Raw genomic sequence first — 22,740 nt, forward strand, 5'->3', positions numbered from 1 at the left:
ATGCTTACTGATTTGTGTTATTCATAGGACTCCCTGTACGGGATACGTTACTATTGTGCTACCTGTTTCTTCTTATGTCTGAATCATCCCGTGTTGGGGACTGGTATATTGCTCTTACTACTTTTCGTATACAGTGTTAAAAAACAAAAAACGAATAAAATAAACAATTGTTTAAAAAAAAAAATGGTTTAGAAATCCAATATACCATATCAGAGAAAACTATATCCCAACTCTTGAGTGTCTTGAGAACAGTATTGGTCTGTGAGCCAGAAGGCAAACTCAAAAACTTCCCACTGACTTCCTATAGAGGCAAGGTGCTTCATAAAGTACACAAGCCACCACCGAAATTCTTTGGAAGCTATAGATAATCTATGGGTGCAGCTCACCAGCATCAAAAGGATTTAGTTGGTTTATGAATCCCATACCAGTCTGAGCCGCCGGACCCCCAGGGTCCATGCAGGTTTAGGGTATTTTTTTTATCATTAAGATTACTAATATATTTACAGGTGGAATAACACTAAAAGGAATGCTACCTTCAAACACATGAATGCAATGTTTTCCCTCGTTGTGTGTGTATATATAGTGGTAGGGGCTGATTAACCTCTACAACAGTTTTTTGTACCCCTATAAATGATTTTTGTGCTAATTTTGTAGCCAAGGTTTGGCGGCTGTTACCCAATCATTGCCCAGAGTCAGCCAAATAAAAGCAGCATAAAGTAACGCTAGGGCTATGTTTATTGAAACTAGGTCTCGTATGTGAGTTCTCCACAAGTAGGAAGGGCAGGTGCTTATACATAACATCCCGGCTGAGCAGGGCAACTATAGAAGGAAATCTATACCAAAACTCAATAATTTATCAGCAAGTAAAAGGTCATGATGCGTTTTCTCTCATTACAAAAGCAGGACCAATAATTAGAGGAATTCGAAAGACAGACATTTTCTTTTACCTGCCAACCTATAAAAGATAGGCCTCTTTTTTTTTTTTTTTTTTTTTTTTTTTAAATTTCTGATAAATCACTATTAGGCTGGGTTCACACTACGTATATTTCAGTCAGTATTGTGGTCCTCATATTGCAACCAAAACCAGGAGTGGATTAAAAACACAGAAAGGCTCTGTCCACACAATGTTGAAGTTGAGTGGATGGCCGCCATATAACAGTAAATAACGGCCATTTCAATATTTCAATATAACAGCCGTTGTTTTAAAATAACAGCAAATATTTGCCATTAAATGGCGGCCATCCACTCAATTTCAACATTGTGTAAACAGAACCTGTGTTTTCAATCCACTCCTGGTTTTGGTTGCAATATGAGGACCACAATACTGACTGAAATATACGTAGTGTGAACCCAGCCTTAGACTGCAAAGCCCTAGCAGATGGTCTAAGCAGTGTAAAACCAGGAGGATTGAATTTGACTATGCTGTAGTGTTCCCATATCTTCAAGGCACCCTCTGGCTGTGAAGGGTTAATGTACTGTACAATGCAACTCCCTTTCTTTCTGCAATGTAAAGAGGCTGTTGCTCTTAGCCCACTGATGCCATGATGGCATCGACTGGATACTCCTCCTTGCTCCGGGCTGTAACCTGCATAGTCACGGTGTCTGTCAGAACCAGCTTTGCACGTACCAAGATGTCATGGCCACCCCGAAACACACCTGCACAAAAAACAGGGAGACTCAGGGTAAGAAAGCATAATTTTTGTAAGCATAATGTTTTAGGTTACCTATATCAGAGTCACTTCATAGACAAAAATTGTTATACTATCTTGTATTGGTCCTTAGTTATTGTACTTCACAGCTGCAATCACTATTCTGCTGGTGAAGTCACTGTGTACATATTTCACATTACTGATCCTTAAGTGATCCTGAGTTACAGCCTGTAATATATTCAAGAGCTGCACTCACTATTCTGCTGGTGGAGTTATGAAGTACATACAATACTTACTGTCTACTGATCCTGAGTCAAAACCTATATTATACTCCAGAGCTGCATTCACTATTCTGCAGACTACAGTAAAATACCCTGTCATTTTTTGCCGTTTTAATGCAAACTCCATTGTGCAGCTGCAGATATATACAATGCAATAGCTATGCTGTGAGATGCTGTTACATATAAACACTAAGGGGGAGATTTGTCAAACATGGTGCAAAGTAAAAATGGCTCAGTTGCCCCTAACAACCAATCAGATTCCACCTCTCATTTTCCAAAGAGTCTGTGAGGAATGAAAAATGTAATCTGATTGGTTGCTAGGGGCAACTGAGCCAGTTTCACTTTACACCATGTTTGATAACCCCCCCCCCCCCTAAGTCTTCTGGACCCAATTCAGAAAAGAACTTACCTGCCAAGTACAAGGTGTGCGCATTTTTATTCTCTGGTACTTTATCTGACCTCTCACATGGCTGCATTCCAAGGAATTTTATTACGTTTCCAACTGCATCTGTGGATAAAAGAACAAATCCAAACATTTCATGGCTTTTGCTCATGCTTACTCCGTCAAGTGTTGATAAAAAGTGTCCATGTGAGAAGGCCCCATTCATATCATGTTTAAGTCACACTTTTTGAGTATACATCCAACCATGGTGTACTTGTGGCTGGCCCAATAAATTTAACAGGTTAAATGGAGACTACTGATGGTGCCATATATGATATGAATGGGGTCTAACTGATAAATCAGTTTTACCTTCCAAAGTTTTGATTGTGGACAAGTTGAAAGTCTCTTCTTTTTCAAATTCATCTCCCACTTCATCCCAAGCTGCACCGAAGTTTGGCTTCAGTACTTTCTGTATGTGATCCACCACTGTCACCTCAATGTCTTCCAGCTGCAGGAAAGGAACAACTACTTTAAAACTGTTAAAATGTAATAACACTATAGAACTAAAGAAAGTCACAGCAATAATAGTTACCAATAATAAGGCAGGGAAAGCTTTTACAACTATAGCCAGTTTTATGGCTTTTACTGACACCTACTTACCACATACTCATCGTCATAACCCTCCTCATCAGCTTCACCAGTGTTAGGATCACAGTCCTTAACAGTAAATTTCAACATGCAGCTAAATGTACATGAATCTACAAGGAAAGGAGCAAATTAAAAAATAAAGCCTTACAATTGAGTCAAGATCACAAAAGCAAGTAGTGTATTCAATCCACCCTAACTGGTACAATGATGTAGTTGCAATATAAAAGGAGTGTATAGTATTGTATTAAAGCATTACTGTCATTTAGATTAACTTTTGACATGTTTCATACACACATGACAAAAGTTAAGAACAGTTGTGAGTCTCACTGCTGAGACCGCTTTGACCCTGGGAGAAGCATGCGGCAGAGAGCTTTACTCCCTGGCTGGCCGACTGATCCGACTTGTAGGAAGTGGGTTCCACTATATGTCTATAGTGCCAGTCTCTTGCAAGTTGAATCAGACGGCTATCCAGGGAGAAAAGCCCACTGCCGCACGCTTTACTCGGCTATAACTAACAATCAGAGGGTGTGTGTGTGACATGACAAAAGTTAATTTAAATGACAATAATGCCTTTAGTTCCACAGGAGATATATTACAGTCCTAATAGAAATATCAAAATATCAATTCCCATATGAACAAGTTACAACTGTAACAGCCCTTACATGCTGAGAGATCTTCTTCAGGTATAGAGACCAGAGTGTAGCAGGTTCCAGGCTGGTTGTACGACAGAGACTTAACAGGTACACAACAAATAACTTCATATCCCTCTATGGGCTCCATCTGTACACTAACATTCTCCAAGATCTGATCATTCAGCGTGTTGGTGCAATCAAACTGTGAAAGAGAAACATGTCAGTAAATGCTGATATCACACTTGACGCTGGACAAACCTGCAGTAACCAAAAAAGTCTTACCTGGAACACTATGTGATTAGCAAATGTGTGCTTAGTGCATCGCACCACATATTCTGTTTCTGATTCAGTAAGGGCAACAGGTTCAGGAGAAGACTTGAATAAAGCTCCAAGGCTTTTAAATTCTGGAACAGCAGCAAGTTGCTCTGCAGAAAGATAAAGAATGCTTACACGTAAGCAAGCAATACATACTGATATAACACATCAGAAATTACCATTTGTACATGGGGTTATGGTTTAATGCCAATAAAGTTATAAACTTTTTGCTGTCAGTAAATGGAAAGATTTAGAAACTGCTTTTGTCTACTGCAGGTGCACAACTCTTTACAAAAGAGAGCTCCTGTGTGGATTAGTTATTAGCAGCAAGACTGCCCAGTAAAAATTTACTACAATTATACGTTGAACTTGCCTTGGAATATGTCCTGCCTACTGGATACCACTTTTTCAGGTTGCCTCACTGCCGCGGCAGGCACATTTTCTAGTAAGCAGAAATATAGATAGTATTAGCCAGTGCACGTATCTCGTTCACGTAAAGCACTGCATTTTTTTTTTTTTCAAACTTTATTTTTATTGTTTTTAAAATAGCATGTATATAACTATAGACAAATAGCAGTACGCAGAATGCCTTCTTATGCAAAGTGCAATGCAAAAGTTACCTCCCAAGGTGGATAATCAAAATAGGTACATACAGACCCAAAAAGAAAAACAACGCCCCCCACCTCTCCCTCCCCTTCCCAGACTCGCAGATATGGGGCTTCTCCATCTCTATCAGACTCTTAGGTGGACAACCTCAAGTTTGAGTATCCGGAATACGTAACATTTCTGTTGGTGTCAGAAAAGAAATAAGAAATCGTTTCCACTTTTTGAAGAATGGTTTAGCCTGCTTTTCTCTGGCCGGCGTCAAGTTGGTCCATAAGTAGGTATTTCTTAACCTGTTGAAGGACCTGTTCTACCGTGGGCAAATCCGGCACCAACCAGCGAGAAAGCAGACAAAGTTTCGCTGCCAAAATAAAGATATGTAATAAATGGGTAATGTAGTACCAACAAATGAGGATTCATTGGTATAGTGATCGGTAACTTGGTATTCAAGAAAGTAACTAAATTTTGCCAGAAACGAGTCACTTGGGGGCAAGTATATAAACCATGGTAAAGATCTGTACCATACTCTATCTGGATGTAATTCCGTTCTAGGAAAACTAAAACCTTATGTAAAATACGACATGGAGAGAAAGGAGCTGCTGCACCTCACACCTATGGCTGACACTAATGCCTCTCGGCTACAATTAAAAACCAACGCCAGGATGTTGGTATATTATCTGATCTAACCATATTGCCCCATGTACCACGTGCAGGTCCCCTGGCCCACATGTGTCCCTACACTAACTCAACACTGTCTCAGTCAGCGACCGCAAACCCCGCAAAGTGAGCGCAAGCATGGAGGGGACGCCATAGAATGGCCCTGCAACCCCAATGTAACAGGACCAAACCCAAAGGGCCCCCCCACACTAAAACCATATGTAGCATGATGTAAAATACGGAATTGGGTCTCCCTCTACTGCTCAATAATGATCGCCTTCCGGACAGATCCCCACCCCTTCAGAATTTGTTCACTCAAGTCAGGGAGTGGGAGTTTTTCCTCCCAACATTTAAACATTGTTTGTGGTAAACCTTTGGTAACCACATTTCTCAAGGTGATATGAAGAAAGGATAAAGTATTTGTAGGGTTAAAAGTCATTACATAGGTGTTTTAAGACACAGAAACAACTTTTTTTTTAAAAGGGGTATTCTCATCTTATTATATTATGGCATATCCACCTCTGTGATGCCCCTCCGAACTATTTTTTGGAGCCGGAGGCCTAAACAGATGGTTTTGCATAACTCCCAAATACTTTAATTGGAGTTAGACAAACATTGTGAGCTATACTATACCTTATGTAACTTAAAGTGTCACTGTAGTTACAAAAAACTTTTGACATGTCAAAAGTTTTGATCAGTCCGGATCTATGTGTTTAGAGCCATACCGATTGGGAGAACGAGTGGGGACAGGACCACACTGTAGTGTGTACACTCTCCGCTCTGAGGTACAAATCAAAAAAAGGAGTTGGAGCTCTATGGAGCCTGACTTATTTTTTTTTCTAACTCAGAGCCGGGAGAGGACGCTCTGCAGCGCGGTGCTCTCCCCACTCGTTCTCCCGATTGTTATGGGTCTAGGCACTCAGATCTGGACCAATCAAAATGTTTGACACGTCAAAAGTTTTTTGTTCCAACAGTGACACCTTAGAAAACACGTAAACCAGGTAGCTCACAGTGCTATGCTGTTTGCCCAATAAAAGTTACATAAAACACCTAAAGAGGACCGCCTGGCTGTTTTTAACTTTCCAAGCATCTCCATCTAAATGAGCCCAAGTTTGGCATGGCTTCTGAAGGAAGCAGACACTTAAATAGCTTGAAACAACAGATTTGACTGCTTGACCCACATGTAAAACTAAACTGCCTAGTTAGCAGGGTGGAAAACCTCACAAGACAAACAGCAATATTACAATAATAAAATAGTGTTATGAATTATCTAATAATTGCATGACAGACCTGCTCTCTGTTCTGATATAGGTGCTGTGGCCAACGGTACCGATTTGAGGTCAAATGGCTTTTCAGAAGGATCAAGTGTATACTGGTGTAATGCCCGCTCCAATCCTGGGACGGACACTGTTATTCCTGTAATGAAGATTTAGAATATGTTACAATCACTTCTACAGCACAGAATAGTTCTAAATAAAATAAGAAGAAATCAACGATTCAACACACCATTAAGAATGTATGAAGAATTCAGAGCCTTCTGTCTTTGCTCCAAAATGTTCAGATAGAATGTAGCGCGGTCTCTCACTTCATTATCATCATCCATTACACATCTGGAAAGGAGCCAAAAAAAAGTTTTTAGTATGAAGCTGGAAGAGCGGATTCTAACTTCACTATCCTAATATGACTGAAACTCTTATCCTTGGGCTGTGACTGAAAATAAATGAAGCTGAGCTGCACTGTTTCTCATACAGTTCCTTTATAGGTGACAGGTTTGCTTCCTTCCAAAAATGTATTGCAATGAAGGACAATAATTGAATTCACATACCTTCTTAATAATACTAAAATGCTTGGCAACACTTCTTCATTCTGAGCACCAAATTTGGCCAAAGCACTGACAGCACCTAGGCAGCAAAATTAGAATATAAGTATCAACAGTACAATAGAATAGGAATAAAATTATGGATGTGAAACACAAAACCCCAAATCCTCTGCCATACTCACCTGCTCGAACCTCTTCATTCTCTAGAATAACTCTGTTGTAAATGAAGCGGATGTACTTAGATGGACTTGAGGTTCTAGGTCCTTCCTGCCCTAGGAGATGGAGAATCCGGGTGGCCAGAACTGTGAACTCACAGTCCTCTATAAACTCACACAGATGGGACAGTCCGGTCTCTTTGCTTTCTGGATTCTCTTCAATGATACTGATGATACAGTCGACTATGGCTCTCTTGTACTCAAAGCCACCCTATGTTGAAAGAGATCTGAATTAACATGCAGGTGTGACAAGTAAGAAACCTACTGAATATTCCCTAAGGCTTTATTCTCACATTCTGCAGTCCAAGGAGCTTAGTGGACTCACAGCACTCCCGATGTCATGTATCAATATGATGCCGGGAGAGCTGAAGGTGTTTAAATCTTTATGGAACTTTACTGATACAATTGTGCGCCTGTATCAGTAAAGTACATCAATTTAAAAGTCCCATGAAGATTTAAACACTTTCAGCTCTCCTGTATCATATTGATACATGACGCCGGGAGCACTGCGCTTTATGGATTATAAAGCATGAGAATAGGGCCTTAGGCTGAGTTACCAAATATGCATTCAGAATTCATTCTGAACGTAGTGGAATATTCCCCCTAATTATAGGATGTTCCTAGCAACATCAAGCATCTATTGGGGGATAAACACATTCCAAACGCATATGTGGAAACACAGCCAAATAAATGTTCTCAAATAAATTACCATCAGTTTATATGGCAGTAAAGAACCATGAGGTAAACTTTCAGAAGCAATAATATTAGATCTTACCTCTTCCCTGAGCATTGTAAATAGGAAGTTCATCATAACTGCATGCTTCCGAGGATACTTGTGACACAGAGCACTGATCGCTTGTACAACCACAACCTAGAAAACAATATACAAATATATGAAGACCTGCGAGAATTTAATTAAATGTACACTTAGTTAAAAAAAAAACATCACTTGGCTCTGGATAGGCCATCATTGTATGACTGGAACTGCCAAATGCCAACCAATCATCAGATAGAAGGGAATAGCACGCTTGCTGGAGCAGCAACATTCACCCCTTCATGACTGTAACACAACACAATATGCAAAAAGGTCTGCTGAGCCTCAGTTACAAGTCTCAAAACACGGGACTAGCCAGATATACCTTCCAAGGAAGGGATGGCTCCATACGGAGACCACCATATTAAGTATTCCCTTCAGTCAGTATCGAACTCAATTACAAGTCTGATAATATGACTAGGGAAATACCAAAGCCAGGTTATCCATCCAAAGACAACTGTTTCAGGGTGTTGCCCTTCATTCGTGTGAAGCAGGATTCTGGTTAGGTGGAAGCAATGCCTAGTAGACCAATATGGCAAACAGATCACTAATCTCAGGGAGATCAGCCAAAGACGACACTGTCGGCTGCAGGTTAAAGTGCTCAATATAGTCTTGAGACTCATAACTGAGGCTCCGCGGGCTCTTTTTTGCATATTAATATTTGCCAGGGGCAACGCACTTAAGGTTCACATTCCTAATCACTGTTGCCATGTTATCTCACAATAAGCCTGCCATGGCCACCAGCACTGTGTGTAAGAGCATCCTTTCATGAGTAATAATTATGTAGGGTTCGTACCTTAAACTCATCTGAAATTTCGGACATGAATGACGAGATCTGTTTCATGAGTCGGTCAATGCTGCTCTCGCTGCCAGTCTTCAGGAGTGTGGTGATTGCCAAAGTGGCAATACTGCGGTTGGAGTCTGTCACCAGATTCTCTAAGTCCAAGTTACAGGCAGTTACGGCTGATGGATGTTTCATGGCCACCTGTAATAATCCAAATGTATCTGTACAGTGATTAGAGTTCTATATTAAGATGCACTGAAGTGGTTATTACTGGAGCTGTTCCAGAGCACTGAATGGCACCAGATAACCAGAGTACAGTACCTTGTTAAGTGTTCTGACCGCAGCATAGCGGAGGGCGGCTTTTGGAGAACTGCAGAACAGCTGTAACACTGAAGAAAAAAACAGCACACAGTTGAACCAATGAGTTTCAGAAGAAATAGTACAAACCATTGTTAAGGTAAGACAAACAGACAAAATATAAAAGGTTAAAGAAGCAGCCCATTAAATCAAATTAGTCCATATAGTGCAGAAGAGGGTAATGTTAAATAATAAAGATGAGCGAATCTCGAGCACACTTATGCCTGTCTGAACCCAAGTAAATGTGCAGCATTTTATTACCAGTGTCTGCAGAAAATGGATGCAGCCCTAAGGTTGCCTGGTAAACATGGATACAGGCATAGCCATGTTTTCTGGGGCTGCCTAGGTATACGTTAAATTTCTGCAGCCACCGCCAACTGTGGCCACAAACAAGCACTAAGAGAGACTGGTTGCATCATTTATGTTTCCATTTTACCGCCGCACAAAGGAACACTGACTGATAATCAGCAAAAGGGCCTGAAGTACAGTATAGGACACAGATCTTATACACTAATAGAGTGTTATATTGTATGTAATACACTAGTTAGATCACACCTGTCTCGTTTTCTCCCTGTCAGCTCTTGCACAAGACAGCATTGTCTAGCTGCATGACACAAGAGTGACTAGAGTCAGCACACAGGAGACACCAAGTGATCAGTTGTATAACTGCAGCTGTTCAGCAGATGGACGGCCCTAATGTCACTGAGCTCCTTGTCTCTGTAGGCAGATGATTTTAAGGGGTTATCCAAATTTAGAAAAAACACAGCTACCCCTTTTTTTCAGTCGTGTGGTATTACAATTCAGCTCCATTCAAATCGATGGAATTTAGCTGCAAAACCCAAACCTAAACAAAGGACAAGATAAGTGTCATTTCTAAAAGAAAGCAGTCATGTTTTTGCAAACCTGGACAACCCCTTTAGCAGCAGTCTACACATAGAAAGGGACATGGAGATAAACAAGGAGGGTGGAGCTGAGTGAGGGAGAGGACTGAACTTCCAGGAGGGATCCAATAGGTGATCATGTAGTCATACAGTTCACAGGAAATCAGGTGACACTGGATAGTTTACCCAACTAATTCTACTTACCAGACACTGCGGGGGCCAGCTCTTTGGCAGTGCAGGAGGGCAGGTTAACAATGGCTGAAGCAGCTTCATAGACAACCATTTCATGCTTATTTCTAAGGCAGCTCTCAATGAAATCAAACAGCGGACTGTCCCGGCTGCAAAACAATATAAAGTTACTATACATCCTTTTATTACACAGGTATCAGCTGAATACTCATTACTGAGCCTCTTACTTTCCATCTTCCTCCTCCAGGAGTTTACTGGCCACCCGAATCATCATACAATAGGCAAATGGAGACTTCAGGCCATGGCGCATGAATTTACTCAGCATTTTGTTGACAGAAAGACGATCATTCTTACGGACATGATACAGCAATCCAAGAGCATGGTACTGCGGAGTAGCAGGATATAAGAGGGTTATTTCAAATAAAAACTATTCTGGGATGACAGATGCTTTTATATCAAGCTCACCTGCACCATGATGTTATCACTGGAGGCAGCTTCCTGTGCTTCATTGACCCAGCGCTTCACTACATCAAAACTGGTCTTTAGCAAGTGCTGAGGGGTTCAAACAAAATGTTAAAAGCTATAGAGAGATCTTAAGATTCCGTTCGGATCCTGCTTGTAGTTTCAGACTTTTCTCATATGGGAATGTTCCTCTCATATAAGGTCTGTGTCCAGAATGCTGCTATCTTCACTAGCTCTCATGTAGTAGCACAGCATCGCTGCACTGCTTTCCTCTACTGCACCTCCTGAGGAATCTCTTCTGCCATGTGCCAACACTGATGCTGAGAAGTGTGTAATTTCCACCACTCCTGCTCCTATATTTACAGTGTACAGGTCACTTTTCATTTAAACTTTTAACATTAACTCTGAATACACCCATCACTACAATGAGTAGACAGTACATTGGCTTATGCTAGATGTAACAGCTAGGTTTATTGCTATTTAGTGTTCTTGGTGCTGGAGGGTACCAGTGTGAGTGTATGGGTTTATAGTTTTTCAGCCAACACACATTGCTCTATCCTAAGCTTTGTTGTTACTGATGGACTGTTCTAAGTCTTCACACTGAACCCCCATCTACTCAACAAGCCAGATAATGGACTCTCTTACTCCTTCTTGGAACTGCCCGAAGTGCAGCATCTATACTAATGTGATCGGTCTTGTTGACTGTATGTTATTTGTATAAGAGAAATGTTAAATAAATTCTTTTAAAAACTATTGAGCATGGAAAAGTGCTTGACTGACAGAAGGCGCTTTGCACGCTGTTCTCTCAGCTCATTCTAGTAATCAGTCAGGGTCCAGACAAAATCAAAAAGTAGCATTTAGTAAACAATAAAAAATGAAGTGCTATGTTTTTTTTTAACCTTTTAGAACAATGGTTATAAATACTGTTCTTGCTTGATTTGAAAGCTCATTTTTACAAATCAGTGTTTGCTGAGAATATGTAATAACTAACCTCACCTAAATGTGCATAGTAACCAGTGACGACCTAAGATGTGGTTGATGTTGTAATGGTGTAAATATCCATCTACTCATAGTATAAGAAAACAAACTGAAATGAGATTTGAGTGTGTAAAGTGCTTTAAATGACCTATATTCAACCCCTAACAACAGGTGGGAGGCCTCCTATAATCAAATCTGAAAAAATGAGGCTGTCCCTCTAGAAATGCCTGCCAATCTATGTATTACCTAGACAGCCTGGTTATGTAATTATTGGGGACCTGTCAGCCAGGAAAGAACTGTAAAATATCCATTAAAGAGAATCTGTCACTAGGTTTATGCTGCCTCAAATGAGGAAATTCAATCTTTATTAAATACATGTATTTTAAAACAATTCATAAAAGAGAAAAAACCTAACATTAAAAACCTAAATGTTAGGTTTTTAATGTTAGGTTTTTTCTCTTTTATGAATTGTTTTAAAATACATGTATTTAATAAAGATTGAATTTTCTTGCTACGTAAGTTCAGCATTTTTTTCTTTTTGGTGTAAATTGTAAGCAAAGCTGTAGTAGCAGCAGAGAGGCTGCATGCAAATAGTTGACCACAAGGTATATGATAGGATATAGGATATTGCATTAAGACAAAAGTGTGTATAATGCCTCAAATGAGGGCAGAATAAACTGATAAAAGAGCTGTGTACTACTTACATCATTCTGTTCAGCCGTTCTTCTGATATGCAGGAGAATACACCACTCCCTTTAGCTGCTGATTGACAGCTTTATACAGACAACTACTAGCTTCTCTATCACTAGTTTATACTACTCTTAGTTAGGGCAGCATAAACCTACTGACAGAGTCTCTTTAAAATAAGTCATGCACGATACACGTGCCTGTAGCATATTTTACTCTATGCAAGAAAAACAGTGACTGGTTTTATAAACGTGACCCAGTGTATCTAGTGGGATTTTATAACATACCAGAGAAGAAACAAGAGCAGAGCTGGATACACTTGGCACTTTGTCCACAATTGCCTGTTTCATGTAGCGCTCGATGGCCTGCAGCATGGTGCTCTAAACGGAAGCAAACAGAGTATTATACTAAGATACTGAACTTTCAATGTTTTGCTAAAAAGAAGATAACCTAACAGGCAGGAAAAGGCAGGACTTACATCAGTGATTTTACATAGGGCACGTACTGCTGGACCTCTGTAGCTGTCATCTTTCCCGGTCATGTCTTTGGTTAAACTGCAAACAAAACATCAACCATTAATCTGTAACACAAATTAAGCTAAAAGGCATGTGTATATATAACTAGAGGCTTAAATCATATATGGTATCAGATTAGATGCCAGAACTCACCTACTGGTGACAATGATCACATCTTCAGAGATACTCGCCATCTCCTTTATCGTGAGGTAGCACATCCTGCGCAGTGTGGGCTGGAGGAGAAACACGTGATAACATTTTGCTTCAACAGAGTAAAAGTACAGAGTCATTTATACATATTGATACATACACTCCATTTGGGGCCTCTGGCACAGAAGACCATCAGACCAGCAGGCTCTGTTTACTGGTCAGAGACCCTGAACAAAGCTTCAGGTGTGAACCTAGATTAATGTGTTTGTAACTGTGTTTCAGTTCTTTGCATTTAAAATCTCTGCTTGCTGTCAATAAAAAGAAACATTCTGATTGTATGACTTAGTTGTATTAAAGTCTCATGTTATAATATGTGGTATTCGTGCACTACAAATGCCTTATGAAATGGTCCAAACATAGGAGCACAGCTTGTGACAATTCCTGCATCTGTGTCAGCTGGACAGCAAACGCTTTCAGCTTCTGGATCAATGACAGAAAGCAAAGAGCTTGTACCCTAGTGACTGTATACAATTTCAACGAGAGATTAAATTTTAAGTGGCTTCTCTATTATTCTTATGCAAATAAGATAAAGAACAAAAATTGGCCCTTATTTTTGCTCCAAAACTCTGTACTGGTTGGCCAAAACCATAGAACAAAGAATTTGCATCCAAAATGTTATGTAAACGGTATGAATCACTCACATCATTTGACTGGAACAATTTGGTCATAGCAAAGAAAGCTTCTGTTGCTTCTGTGGCTCCCATGTGCTCCCCCTGTAAAGAAAGAGGAGAAAAAAAACGTATGAACAGTATTCAGGAGATGAGAGAGAGCAGCCTCAACAAATCTTTTTCTGGTGGCTATTAAAGGGACTTTCTAAGCAATATGATAGTACACTAATAAAGGGTTTTTCCAGACCTATCTTTTTAATGGGCTATCACTATCTAATGAAAGGGGTACTCTGGCGCTGATGAAAAAAAAAACCAATCATAAACAGTTTTTACATTTACCATCCCTCCTGAGTCTGTTTCCGTTTGAATTTCCCGCTGTTTGTAGGTCCCTGAAGCTCCAGTTGGTGGCTTCATTTTTTCTTTACTTCCTGGTTTGGGCTTTCCCATGATGCACTTTGTCTCCTGTGATGTCTAACTGACTCTGTAGAACTTTTAGATGGCTTACATCTTGCTCAGCCAATCAGAGCTGAGCAACCTGAGTCATCTGATATAGGGAGGCTGCCTTGACAGGGCTTAGACCCGCCTCCCTCTTGATGATGTCATTATCACAAAATGTCTCCCAGAGAGCAGCCTGGGGTCAACAGTCATTAGGTATGAATTAGGGGATTGAGGGGGGCAAAAGATAGGGAAGGGGGGCAGATAAGTGACTAAAGCGTATTACAGAGTTATATAACTTTGTATTGTGCTTTAATTACTGGGAAAAAGCTTTTAATGCCCTTTAATGTCACGGTCACCCCTGGCTGATCAGCTGTTCATCAGAACCATTGTAAATAGCTGATCATCACACTCTGCTGTAACTACTGACACAAGCAATCTATATAATTATAATGGAAGTCTTTCGAACTTACGGAAATTCTGTACACAGGCTCCCATTAAAAAGCGAAGCCCTTGTATAACAAGTTTATAGCAGAGAAGAAGGGGGAAGAGCGTTTGTAGCCCTTCGCTCTAGCGATCGGCGTGAGTCTCAGCACCCAGACCCTGGCTGATGCAAACTTCTGGCATGTCGCTATGACATGTCAGACATTTTTTTTTAAATGATAGTTATATGTTATGGGTGAGTATGGGTGAGTATATCTTCCTTTTTTTCTAATTAAATCTAAATCAGCCCACTCCTTCATTAAGCAAGAGAAAAGTAAGGAAGCCTCCCACAGAACCAATCAGTTTTACCTAAATCTACTACACCACTTTTAGAACATGTTGTTTGTTTGTTAAAAATCTCATTTATACAAATCAAGAGAATCCTATGTCCCAAACAAGTGTCACACTGGCAGAGAACTCCTCCTATGGCATCCAATGTAATAGAGAAAGCATACCTGGTTTATAAGATACAGGATCTTGGTCAGGATGTGAGCACATTTTCGAGGGTTGATGGGAGTCTCATTAAACAAACGAGCCTAGAAATAAAGATGCCATAAGCAATGAGTGGATATGTAAACACATCTCTAAGAACCCTCTGATACAGTTATAAAACCCAAGGAGGATCTTGTACCCTCCAGCTCATAAATAAAAGAGAATTTTAGTTTTATGTTTGAGCATGTATCCACTGTATAATGAAAAGTTAACTTTTCAAGATTTCTAATTGCTTTTAGTGAAAGGAAACTTTTCTTGCTACAGTAGAAGGCTGAAAACCTGTCCTGATCATAGACATGTATAAAATTGCTATTTCTTCAGGCTAGGAACCCCACCGAAAACCACAAGGGACAGAAAGACTGCTGCGAGCATGTCATTCAGCCGACCCCTTAACCCCTTCATCGGCTCCCGCTGTCTGTAAACATTACCTGACTCCTTGCTGCACGGGGTTCTGGCTTCCTGCTCTGCCGCCCAGCCAATCAGTGGCTGCGGCTGGGCAACACACTGATTGGCTGGGCGGCAGAGCAGGAAGCCGGGTCCCCGTGCAGCAAGGAGACAGGTAGTGTATACCGACAGCGGAAGCCAATTCAGGGATTAAGGGTCCGGCTAATTTACATACTCGCAGCGGTCTGAAATATGTATGTATTCACAGACACCTGCCAGGACCTTACCTCGTAGTGGATCTCGCTCCAAAACTCGCAGCGAGATTTCCACTGCAAGTCGTCCTGTGTGAACCCTCCCTAAAAGGGAACTATCTGCAGGTTAGATGAATCTAACCTGCTGATAACTTCATCCTCAGTGCCCTGTGCACAATAGGGAGCTATGTCTGTTACCTTCATCCTCTGTGTCATTCCCATACACTTTAGTCTTCTGTCTAGTAAGGCCGTATGGAGCAGTGCCTTGTAGTGATTATCACTGGAGAAAGCTGAATCGATGCTTTGGGGCGGGGAAGTGCTCCAAACGGCCTTATTGGATCAAGGATTAAACAACTAACTGCACAGGAACGGCGCTGAAGATAAAGGTAAGAGACATACTTCTTTAGAGAGAAGATATAAAACTCACCTCCTGAAGAACTGCACTTTTCTCCAAGTGCTGGAAAGGATTGGCGCCACCACCTGAAATCACAGGGACAAAAGTTATTACTCAGCTGGCTTGGAAATATGGTAGAAAATAACATTGTCTATAGTCCTGCCCTGTGTATGAAAAGCCATGATTCAACTGAACTGCATGTAGCTTAGTCTGTGTGTTGTGCCTGTAATGAATTCTACAAGATCTCTGCATTGTGGACTTCTAAGCGCATGTTCTCACTAAGAATTTCAGTGCACATCATGTGATGCATGCCAAAAAAGCACACTGCAATGTCTTTCCTATTGTTTTCAAAGGCAATATACACCGCAGTCCACACTGGGAATTGCGCCACATCTTTTATTTGCACATAAATTTGAAATATACACTAAAATAATTGACAAGTCACATATTAGTATAAGTGTGCTCCTCTAGAATATGTGCTGGAGATGCAGGACACCGACTGGCACCATAGAACGGCATCCACAACCAAAATTATATGATGCAAAGAATGCTGTGTGGTTTCTTTTAAAGATTTTGTTGTTACCCCACCATAAAAACACACAGTGTGAACATACCCTGAGAGTGCAGCTACTTGCACAGTGTGGCTGTAAAGATACGACCACACTGCAATTGTGTGCATCTGTTTTGATTCGTTTTTCCATTGGCTTGCATTATTTAAAAAAAAAAAAATGGATTTTTTTTAAGCTTCCCCAAAGCGTGGTTGACCATGTTTTTATGTACATTAAAAGTTACCATTTAAAAACGGATCTAATAAACAGACTGAAAAAAGTGTGAACTTACCCTAAAGGCCCTATTACACCAAAAGATGTCTGACAGATTATTTTAGCCAAAGTCAGAAATGGACTATAAACAGAGAACAGGTTGAAAAGATAAGACTGAGATTTCTCCACTTTTCAAATCCATTCCTGGCTTTGGCTGAAAAAATCTGTAAAATAATCTGTCAGACATCTTTTGGTGTAATAGGGCCTTAAAGGGGTAGTGCGGCGCTAATAAATTATTCACAGAATAACACACATTACAAAGTTATACAACTTTGTAATGTGTGTTATGTCTGTGAATCGCCCCCTTCCCGTGTCCCACCACCCCCGCCCGTGTACCCGGAAGTGTGTGTTGCATTATACATTACCTGATCCGTGTCGAGGGCCGTCCGCCATTTTGTGCCAAACGTCATCTTCGGACGGACGACCGAATCCTTGCCGCCGCCCCCCCCCCTCCGCCGCGTCACAACTGTGCTCAGCCAATCGCAGCTGAGCACAGTTGTGACGCGGCGGAGGGGGGACGGGGGCAAGGATTTGGCCGGCTGTCCGAAGATGACGTTTGGCACAAAATGGCGGACGGCCCTCGACACGGATCAGGTAATATATAATGGAACACACACTTCCGGGTACACGGGCGGGGGCGATTCACAGACATAACATACATTACAAAGTTGTATAACTTTGTAATGTGTGTTATTCTATGAATATTTTTTTAGCGCCGCACTACCCCTTTAAGGCTCTGTTCATACCTGCAATGCAAGCTTCTTTGTCACAGATTACGTTGTTCATGATAGGAAAACCGCTAACGCCTGATGTGCTATTATCAAATCAACAGACACTTTGTAAAATCTGAAAGATCCCCATGAGGGCACAACCACACTACGGAATTTAGGTGGATAACCGGGCAGACAGCAGAATTTGCCAAACCATAGAATAAAGCCTATGGGACTAGCTGAGATGCATGATGCTGCGGAATGTGCGGCAGGTGATCCGTCAGGATTCCATAGTGTGGACATACTCTAATACAGTGCTTCTCAATTCCAGTCCTCAGGCCTCACCAACAGGTCATGTTTTGAGGATTTCCTTAGTATTTCACAGGTGAAATAATTATACTCAGTGCATCAGGTATTAGCACAGGTGCTTTTTGTATGGGAAATCCTCAAAACATGACCTGTTGGTGAGGCCTGAGGACTGGAATTGTGAAGCACTGCCCTAATAGATCAAAGCAAGATGGCGTGGCCCTGAGTAAAGCCCCCAAACTCTGATCACGCACGAATGACCTGATGCCAGTAAAACTGAAAAAATGAGAATGAGAGACCATGTATTAAATAGACGAGCAGAGCCTGACAGAATGGGAGCCCCTCTTATAAGACTGGGTACGCCCCTTGTATTGCCCTTACAGGGAGCAGGGGTAGAGGCGAGCATGTAACCTGTGCCCTCTATGGTCACATGACATCACTAAGGATAACACATCATCAGGGAGCAGGGGTAAATCACACAGGCTGAGGGAACTATGGAGAATCAAAAACTAAGTATACTGTGCAGTTTATTCTAGTAGTAAAAAGCAATAATGATAATTCTTTTGCTACTGGGGATAACTTTATACAGTTTCCTATCATCAGAAAACTCTGGGAAACTCAAGCAAGGGCAGGGGGCAGCTGAGCTGTGTGTGACACTACAAGTCCCAGCATGCACTGCAGGGGTGACACACAGCATGCTGGGACTTTCTGCTCCCAGTATCAGGAGGAAGCACAGTCAGCCCTGATATAAGCCATAGTGTACAGGTGAGTGACTGCAGGAGGCTCTGTACACTGTACAAGGCCCGGCTCCTCACACCCACCGGTAATGGAGTCATAAATGACCTGAGCACCTGCCGACAGGCCCCGGCCTCAGTCCCCGTCACCCCTCCGCCCACATCCCGCACTCTCACCGGACTCCTCGTCCTTCTTATCGAACTTCTTCAGCATCTCTGCGACTCCCTGATACGAGCTCCGCCACTTCCTGCCAGGCTGTCACCGGGACACGTCACCCCTGACAACACAGTCCGCGCATGCGTGGTGGCAAAGAAGGCGGAACGTCAGGATTTTTGGGCAAGTGACGACCACGCATGCGTCCTTGCAGCGCTTTACGGCTGGCGCATGGTTAGTGAACGGTAGAGCCTAGAATGTATCCTCTCCTTTGAGTTTCTCACTGTAGGGGATACATTCTAGCATCTTCAGTAGTGAAAATGCTAGAATGTATCCTCTCCTTTGAGGCTCTCACTGTAGGGGATACATTCTAGCATCTTCAGTACTGAAATGGCTAGAATGTATCCTCTCCTCTGAGTGTCTCACTGTAGGGGATACATTCTAGCATCTTCAGTACTGAAATGGCTAGAATGTATCCTCTCCTCTGAATATATCCTCTCCTTTGAGTTTCTGCAGGGGATACATTCTATTATGTTTAGTATTGAAATGTCTAAAATATATACCCTCTCAGAGGAGAGGATACATTCTAGGCACTATAATGAATCCCCTATAGTGAGACACTCAGAGAAGAGGATACATTCTAGCCATTTCAGTACTGAAGATGCTAGAATGTTTCCCCTACAGTGAGAACCTCAAAGGAGAGGATATACTCAGAGGAGAGGATACATTCTAGCCATTTTAGTACTGAACATGCTAGAATGTTTCCCCTACAGTGAGAGCCTCAAAGGAGAGGATACATTCTAGCATGTTCAGTAGTGAAAATGCTAGAATGTATCCCCTACAGTGAGAAACTCAGAGGAGAGGATATACTCAGAGAAGAGGATACATTCTAGCCATTTCAGTACTGAAGATGCTAGAATGTATCCCCTACAGTGAGAGCCTCAAAGGAGAGGATATACTCAGAGGAGAGGATACATTCTAGCCATTTTAGTACTGAACATGCTAGAATGTTTCCCCTACAGTGAGAGCCTCAAAGGAGAGGATACATTCTAGCATGTTCAGTAGTGAAAATGCTAGAATGTATCCCCTACAGTGAGAAACTCAGAGGAGAGGATATACTCAGAGGAGAGGATACATTCTAGCCATTTCAGTACTGAAGATGCTAGAATGTATCCCCTACAGTGAGAAACTCAGAGGAGAGGATATACTCAGAGAAGAGGATACATTCTAGCCATTTCAGTACTGAAGATGCTAGAATGTATCCCCTGCAGTGAGAAACTCAAAGGAGAGGATATAGTCAGAGGAGAGGATACATTCTAGGCATTTCAGTACTGAACATGCTAAATGTATCCCCTGCAGTGAGAAACTCAGAAAAGAGGATACACTCAGAGGAGAGGATACATTCTAGCATGTTCAGTACTGAAGTGTCTAGAATGTATCCTCTCCTCTGAGTTTCTCACTGCAGGGTATACATCCTAGCATGTTTAGGGCTATGTTCACACATAGTATTTCGGTCATTCTTTCTTCGACCAAAACCGAGTGCTGTGTTTTATGTGTGAACATAGCCTAGTAATGTAAAGTCCATCGAGTATCCTCTCCTCTGAGAGGGCATACATTCTAGAATGTTTAGTACTGAAATGTCTGGAGTGTATCCTCTCCTCTGAGAGGGCATCTCCACCAGGTGTACCCTCTCCTCTGAGAGGGCATCTCCACCAGGTGTATCCTCTCCTCTGAGAGGGCATCTCCACCAGGTGTATCCTCTCCTCTGAGAGGGCATCTCCACCAGGTGTACCCTCTCCTCTGAGAGGGCATCTCCACTAGGTGTATCCTCTCCTCTGAGAGGGCATACATTCTAGCAAGTGCAGTTTTGAAAGGTCTAGACCACAGGTGTCAGACTTCATCCCTCGGCTGTTACAGACTACATTTCCCATCATGCCTTACTTGTCCAGACATGGTGGGAATTGTAGTTCTGCAACTGCTGGAGGGCCTGAGTCTGACATCTCTGGTCTAGAATGTTCTCTTTTCTAACTGCAGGGTATACAGTCTAGTATGTATCCTCTCCTCTGAGCGTATCCTCTCTTCTGAGCTTCTCCCTGAGCGAGTCATATTACACAGCATGATTAAGAGGTGAAAGCGAGCGGCGATGTTTTAGGCCAGTGCTTTCTTCCCCTTTGTTCCCTGCACATTTTCTGTGTTATTACACACACAGACAGTGACTGGGGGAACTGCGGGCAGCTGCGGGAGGGGCAGCCCAAAAAATCCTTAGATTGTTCAAGCTGCCCATTGTAGACAGCAGCACTATCGTGATCTGGATTACTCGACCAGTTTGAAGACCACAATCAGCTGATAACATGGATTATTACACCAAATGATTATCAGACGTAACGGCCAGGAAACCTTTGGTGTAATACACCATTGTGTGTACAAGGAACAGGACTGGTGTGTGGGGTCTGTATACAGGGGAGAGGACTGGTGTGTGTGGGGTCTGTATACAGGGGAGAGGACTGGTGTGTGTGGTCTGTATACAGGGGGAGAGGACTGGTGTGTGGGGTCTGTATACAGGGAGGAGAGGACCGGTGTGTGGGGTCTGTATACAGGACTGGTGTGGGGGGGGGGGCTGTATACAGGGGGAGAGGACTGGTGTGTGGGGTCTGTATACAGGGGAAGAGGACTGGTGTGTGTGGTCTGTATACAGGGGGAGAGGACTGGTGTGTGTGGTCTGTATACAGGGGGAGAGGACTGGTGTGTGTGGTCTGTATACAGGGGGAGAGGACTGGTGTGTGTGGGGTCTGCATACAGGGGGAGAGGACTGGTGTGTGGGGTCTGTATACAGGGGGAGAGGACTGGTGTGTGGGGTCTGTATACAGGGGGAGAGGACTGGTGTGTGTGGTCTGTATACAGGGGGAGAGGACTGGTGTGTGTGGTCTGTATACAGGGGGAGAGGACTGGTGTGTGTGGTCTGTATACAGGGGGAGAGGACTGGTGTGTGTGGGGTCTGCATACAGGGGGAGAGGACTGGTGTGTGGGGTCTGTATACAGGGGGAGAGGACTGGTGTGTGTGTGTGTGTTCTGTATACAGGGGGAGAGGACTGGTGTGTGGGGTCTGTATACAGGGGGAGAGGACTGGTGTGTGTGGGGTCTGCATACAGGGGGAGAGGACTGGTGTGTGGGGTCTGCATACAGGGGGAGAGGACTGGTGTGTGGTCTGTATACAGGGGAGAGGACTGGTGTGTGGGGTCTGCATACAGGGGGAGAGGACTGGTGTGTGGTCTGTATACAGGGGAGAGGACTGGTGTGTGGGGTCTGTATACAGGGGAGAGGACTGGTGTGTGGGGTCTGTATACAGGGGAGAGGACTGGTGTGTGGGGTCTGTATACAGGGGAGAAGACTGGCGTGTGTGGGGTCTGTATACAGGGGAGAGGACTGGTGTGTGTGGTCTGTATACAGGGGGAGAGGACTGGTGTGTGTGGTCTGTATACAGGGGAGAGGACTGGTGTGTGGGGTCTGTATACAGGGGGAGAGGACTGGTGTGTGGGGGTCTGTATACAGGGGAGAGGACTGGTGTGTGGGGTCTGTATACAGGGGAGAGGACTGGTGTGTGTAGTCTGTATACAGGGGGAGAGGACTGGTGTGTGGGGTCTGTATACAAGGGGAGAGGACTGGTGTGTGTGGGGTCTGTATACAGGGGAGAGGACTGGTGTGTGTGGGGTCTGTATACAGGGGAGAGGACTGGTGTGTGTGGGGTCTGTATACAGGGGGAAAGGACTGGTGTGTGGGGTCTGTATACAGGGAGAGGACTGGTGTGTAGGGTCTGTATACAGGGGGAGAGGACTGGTGTGTGTGGGGGGTGTATACAGGGGGAGAGGACTGGTGTGTGTGTGTGGGGTCTG

At 42.8% G+C, this 22,740-nt stretch overlaps 1 protein-coding gene across 2 annotated transcripts in view; it reads right to left on the bottom strand.

Moving 5' to 3' along the window:
* Positions 1 to 717: 717 nt before the first annotated feature.
* COPG1 (COPI coat complex subunit gamma 1) overlaps positions 718 to 22,740 on the bottom strand; it is a 29,345-nt gene continuing 7,322 nt past the window's right edge. Inside the window, exons 1-24 of one of the 2 annotated variants that reach the window (XM_069966747.1) lie at positions 18,874 to 18,989; positions 16,159 to 16,211; positions 15,060 to 15,140; positions 13,720 to 13,791; positions 13,022 to 13,101; positions 12,832 to 12,907; positions 12,641 to 12,733; positions 10,692 to 10,778; positions 10,454 to 10,611; positions 10,242 to 10,375; positions 9,121 to 9,188; positions 8,812 to 9,000; positions 7,977 to 8,072; positions 7,169 to 7,412; positions 6,993 to 7,068; positions 6,674 to 6,777; positions 6,458 to 6,583; positions 4,281 to 4,349; positions 3,875 to 4,017; positions 3,623 to 3,794; positions 2,973 to 3,070; positions 2,682 to 2,820; positions 2,340 to 2,438; positions 718 to 1,656 (exon numbers count right to left, since the gene is read on the bottom strand). In XM_069966747.1, the coding sequence (XP_069822848.1) occupies positions 1,526 to 1,656; positions 2,340 to 2,438; positions 2,682 to 2,820; positions 2,973 to 3,070; positions 3,623 to 3,794; positions 3,875 to 4,017; positions 4,281 to 4,349; positions 6,458 to 6,583; positions 6,674 to 6,777; positions 6,993 to 7,068; positions 7,169 to 7,412; positions 7,977 to 8,072; positions 8,812 to 9,000; positions 9,121 to 9,188; positions 10,242 to 10,375; positions 10,454 to 10,611; positions 10,692 to 10,778; positions 12,641 to 12,733; positions 12,832 to 12,907; positions 13,022 to 13,101; positions 13,720 to 13,791; positions 15,060 to 15,140; positions 16,159 to 16,211; positions 18,874 to 18,910 (2,625 nt within the window). In that variant the 5' untranslated portion in view covers positions 18,911 to 18,989 and the 3' untranslated portion in view covers positions 718 to 1,525. Of the gene's footprint in view, positions 1,657 to 2,339; positions 2,439 to 2,681; positions 2,821 to 2,972; positions 3,071 to 3,622; positions 3,795 to 3,874; positions 4,018 to 4,280; positions 4,350 to 6,457; positions 6,584 to 6,673; positions 6,778 to 6,992; positions 7,069 to 7,168; positions 7,413 to 7,976; positions 8,073 to 8,811; positions 9,001 to 9,120; positions 9,189 to 10,241; positions 10,376 to 10,453; positions 10,612 to 10,691; positions 10,779 to 12,640; positions 12,734 to 12,831; positions 12,908 to 13,021; positions 13,102 to 13,719; positions 13,792 to 15,059; positions 15,141 to 16,158; positions 16,212 to 18,873; positions 18,990 to 22,740 lie in introns of those variants that run through there. The other variant, XM_069966748.1, reaches the window with a different exon arrangement.

This window comes from Dendropsophus ebraccatus, chromosome 4, assembly GCF_027789765.1.
Source record: "Dendropsophus ebraccatus isolate aDenEbr1 chromosome 4, aDenEbr1.pat, whole genome shotgun sequence".
NCBI classification, from domain to species: Eukaryota; Metazoa; Chordata; class Amphibia; order Anura; family Hylidae; genus Dendropsophus; species Dendropsophus ebraccatus.